Source organism: Trichechus manatus, unplaced genomic scaffold (assembly GCF_000243295.1).
Source record: "Trichechus manatus latirostris isolate Lorelei unplaced genomic scaffold, TriManLat1.0 scaffold00002, whole genome shotgun sequence".
NCBI lineage: Eukaryota > Metazoa > Chordata > Mammalia > Sirenia > Trichechidae > Trichechus > Trichechus manatus.
The window spans coordinates 937,676-942,446 of record NW_004443938.1 but is presented as its reverse complement, the minus strand read 5'-3'; the positions used below and the strand labels follow the sequence as shown (position 1 = coordinate 942,446).

The 4,771-nt window shown below is 46.0% G+C and overlaps 1 protein-coding gene across 1 annotated transcript in view; it reads right to left on the bottom strand.

The window, feature by feature from the left end:
- Window positions 1-4,771, bottom strand: part of WDR27 (WD repeat domain 27) — a 95,914-nt gene that overhangs the window by 66,448 nt on the left and 24,695 nt on the right. Inside the window, exons 11-14 of the mRNA XM_023728474.1 lie at window positions 4,184-4,251; window positions 3,778-3,899; window positions 3,002-3,084; window positions 305-383 (exon numbers count right to left, since the gene is read on the bottom strand). Coding sequence (XP_023584242.1) covers window positions 305-383; window positions 3,002-3,084; window positions 3,778-3,899; window positions 4,184-4,251 — 352 coding nt within the window. The remainder of the gene's footprint in view (window positions 1-304; window positions 384-3,001; window positions 3,085-3,777; window positions 3,900-4,183; window positions 4,252-4,771) is intronic.

The following is a 4,771-nucleotide window of genomic DNA, read 5'->3' as shown; positions in this document are numbered from 1 at the left end:
CCTGCCCCTGCCTCCAGCAGGGGGCATGTCCCCCCAGGTCAGGTGGCCCCGCTCGGCACCTGTGGCAGCCCTGACTATTCTGAGCACTTGGTCCCACAGCCAGGGCTCCGCACAGCCAGACGCTGGTGACGAACGTTTCTGTCTTTGTTGGGACAGACGGTGTCTAAGTCAGTCCTTGCCACGGGTCGGCTTAACTGAAGGGATGTGTTCATTTACATGAAAATACTTTTCAGGCATCGGCATTTCTAGAATCGTGTGTAGGGATCTTACCGCGACAGTTCTACTAAGGAGACGTTTCACTCACTGAGGGGCAGCGGTGTAGCCCGAAGACCGGACTTTACTGTGGAAGACTAGCGGCCGGTCCTGGACGGGATTCCGGGCAGCTGCGTAAAGCAATTCGAAAGAAGAAGCAAAACTGAACGCTGCAGTTCCATGACGGATGTGAAAACAACAGCTTCTTAAAGACAGTAAATATTTACACATAGAACAGTTTTATAGAAGGTTTTATGCCCAATGTTAGACCAACCAATACTAGCAAAAGACAAGGGAAAACGTATTGGAAGCATGAAAAAAAAATTTATCTCATTTTTTAAATTATACTAGATTGTAATATGTTTAAAACTGTATTTCAAATAATTATTAGCTAAAACTTCAGATCTTACACACAGAGCTGGCCAGAGGCTCCACTAGCTGGACAAGATGTCAAGGCAAATCACAAAAGCATGCATACGATGTTCGTCTGTTAATAAAAGGCTCCAAAGCAGACAGAACTAATCATTGTATTGTTTAAGGGTGAATCACAGGTGGTAGAAGGATTAAACACAAGCGAGAGAAGGCGTGGAGGGGAGGGAATACGGCAGGAGAGACGCAGGAAGCTCTGAGGCCCCAGGTGGCTGCCTGGACGTTCTCTGAACCCTTGGCCTTTACACCGTGCAGGCCTGTGCTGCCTTCTTGGCTGTTCGTGTATTTTGCAACTGAAGAGTGGTTTTTAAAAGCTGGGTATTAATACTTCCTTAACACATAACAAGGAGTCCCTGGTGGCACAAACGGTTAATGCACTCAACTACAAACCCAAAGGCTGGAGATTCTAACCTACCCAGAGCTGCCTCAGAAGAAAGGCCTGGTGATCTGCTTCTCAAAGGTCACAGCCATGAAAACCCTGTGAAGCACAGATCTACTATGAACACATGGGGTCGCCACGAGTCGGAACCCACTCGATGGCAACTGGTTTGTTTGTTGTTATTTTTAGGACATCAGAAGTCTGTTTGCTTAATGAGGGCAGGAGGTGGAAAGGCCATTCCCAGCAGAAGCGACAGGGTGGGCAGAGGGTGTGCAGGCACGAGGGCGCTGGGCTGCAGTGAGTCTGGACTGTCTGGAGATGCAGACAGAGCAAGGCTGAGAAGAGTAGCGGATGCTGTTCTAAGGCGTGTGTCCTAAATTTCTCAGAATGGCTCCTAGAGGCGAGGGAAGGGGGTTGACGGTCTGTAAACTGGAGAAGTCAGTGCTCGGCTGACAGATGGGGTTTCACAAGCTAGAGGGAAGAGAGAAGGCAGACTAGCAAACACCCCCTACATAAATGTGGACCACCGTATAATCATGAAATAAACATTCTGCTCCAGCACTACACGCTCCTCCGAGTTGTAGACTCATATCAAAACCGCCTTCTCGCACTCTGAACTTTGAGGTGTCCAAGGCACCTCAATCTCAAGCATGTCCAGAACCAAACCTGACCTCTCCCTTCTCCCCACACTCCCCACTTCTGCCAACAAGTGAGTGTGGTGCCATGTTGTGTCGTGTCTATTTGCCTTCTCTGCACAGGCAGCTCTTCTTCCTATGACTCTGAACACCAGAGCCAGGCCAGAGCTCACAGGTCAAGGGGCACCGTCCTCCAGACTGCCGAGTCACCCCAGACTTCAGACACCAGCCACCAGCTTGCAGTCCCCATGACACCTTGCTTCTGACCTGCTGGCTACAAAATCAGGGTTTCTCAGGGCCTCCTTGGGTGTGATAATTCACTAGAATGACTCAGAACTCAGGAAAGCACTGTACTTAGAAATACAGCTTTACCACAGCAAAAAGACACCAGGTCTGGGGGTGTCCCCAAGGCAGAGCTTCCATGTCCCAAAAAGGGATGTGCCACCCTCCCACACGAAGAAAAAAATTGATGTTATTAACAAGTTCTTTCTACTTGGATCAACAATCAATACCCATAGAAGCAGCAGTTGAGAAATCAAAGGATGCATTGCATTGGGCAAATCTGCTGCAAAAGACCTCTTTAAAGTGTTGAAAAGCAAAGACGTCACTTTGAAGACTAAGGTGCACCTGACCCAGGCCATGGTGTTTTCAACCACTTCCTATGCATGTGAAAGCTGGACAATAAATAAGGAAGGCCAAAGAAGAACTGATGTCTTTGAACTGCAGTGCTGGTGAAGAATACTCAATATGGACTGCCAGAAGAATGGAACAAATCTGTCTTGGAAGAAATAGAACCAGAATGCTCCTTAGAAGTAAGGATGGCGAGACTTGGGCTCGCTTACTTTGGACTCGTCATCAGGAGAGACCAATCCCCAGAAAAGGGCACCACGTTTGGTAAAGGAAAGGGCCAGTGAAAACGAGGGGACCCTCAGTGTGATGGGCCGACACAGTGGCCAAAACAATGGATTCAAACACACTGATAATCATGAAGATGGTGCAGGACCCAGCAACGTCTCGTTCTGTTAGACAAAGCGTTACCGAGTCCGAGCCGGCTTGACAGCGGCTAATGACAACATGGAACGATACCCAGTGTTGTAAAAGCAGCATCTAGTACATTCCCTACCACAAGCGGCATTTAATAAACATTTGAGAGACTGAAGAAAGGAAAAGCAAGGAAAGAAGCAAATACTGATTGTTTTTTATCTTGATATAAACGAATTTACGAAGCAACATAACAAACCTAACCATGACAACCGAAAGAATAATTGATTTTGTACATTTATTTCTCAGAATGTGTTACACTAACCAGATTGCTTCTGACCAACAGGCTTAGTACTTTTCTTCTCAGCAGCTCCAAAATACAGTGGAGAGGTCGGTAAGACACAGGAACTAAAATAAAAACAAAACTGTACTGTAAAGGCAAACAATTATATCCTGGGGCTGTTTCAATGAAATATGTATTTTAAGGATAGTTACTGATGATCAGTTCATATAAATATGAATATATAATATTTGGAAATAAAGACAGCTAGTCAGCTTATTCTTATCCTTGTAAGATAATTTTTATTATATTTTTAATAAAATTGCTTTTTATAATCTATATCCTATCCTGAAGTAAAATAGTGTTTCTCATAACAAAAAAATTGAACTGTTTGGTTTTAAGCAAGATAGAAGCAAAGGCATGAACAATAACTTTTTTTCAAACAGGGTTAGTATAACTGGGGTTACTAAACTACTTTTTCTTAAGATAAAAAGGAATCTAAAATTCTATAAATTAAACATATGCACACACGCACGTTCACACACACTCGCTCACACTCACGCTCACACACATGCTCAGACACATGCTCACACACACACACGCATGTTCACTCACACACGCTCACTCAGACACACACTCACACACACTCGCTCACACTCACACGCTCACACACATGCTCAGACACATGCTCACACTCACACACGCATGTTCACTCACACACATGCTCACTCACACACACACACACACACGCTCACTCAGACACACACTCTCACATACACACTCACACACACAAACACATCCTACTTAAAAGGACCCTGTACCTTGCCAATACAGAAAGGCCCTTCCCCACGCCAGAGCCCTGCTGAGACCTCAGAAGTGCAGGGAGGTTGATTTCCAACACGGCTATCTCATTTCCAAACATGGACGCGAGTAAGCAAAAGGCCTACAAGGGTTAGAAATGTGATGATTAATAACGGCAGTGAGCAAAAAAGAAGATTGTGAATGTGTACCCATAATTCTGATCATAAGTACAATTTTTAAAGTTAAACTGGCTTCACTTACATTAACAGTTGCACTATTTGATAATAGTCAATGGTACAGTACTTTGTAATGCATAAAAAATCTCATTTAGTAATCTAATCGTTACAATACTATGCTGAAGAAAGTACAAATTACAGAAAAATGCATTTTACAAAAATTAAATATAGTAGACGTTTTATTACTAACCTTTTCATTTGTCGTTCTGTTCATTATTGCACATGATCCAGCCACTTTAATGCTGAGGCTTGTAAAATCTTAATTTTCAGAAAAGAGAAACGAACAGTGTTTAAGAGGAAGCAGAGGGAACAAAATGCCCGCTCACCCACCAATCACCGTGTCAGTGAGGGCCGCACGGCACCAGGCCCTGGGCCGGGATGCGGACGTGACAAGGTACCCACGCTCGTGCAGGAAGGTCAGCGGGGTAGTCAGACATGGGCGCAGGGGGACAGACACACGTGCTGCGAAGACAGACGGGTGTGCACAATCAACACTGGGCCCGGGGACCCAGGCCTTGGCATGGAGTGGACTCTTAAGGGTGAGCAAGGCCAGTGTTTCCGGCATGAGCAACGCAGAGCACAGTGCTGACACCAAGTGAAAGGGAGTGGGGTCTGGGGGGCACACTCCAGTCGGGGTGGGCGGGTCTAAGGTGGGTTAGGAGACACAGGAGTGAGGAAGGTGAGACTGAAGTGGGTCAGGGGACACAGGAGTGAGGCGGGCTGGTCTGAGGTGGGTTACGGGACACAGGAGTGAGGAGGGCTGGTCTGAGGTGGGTTA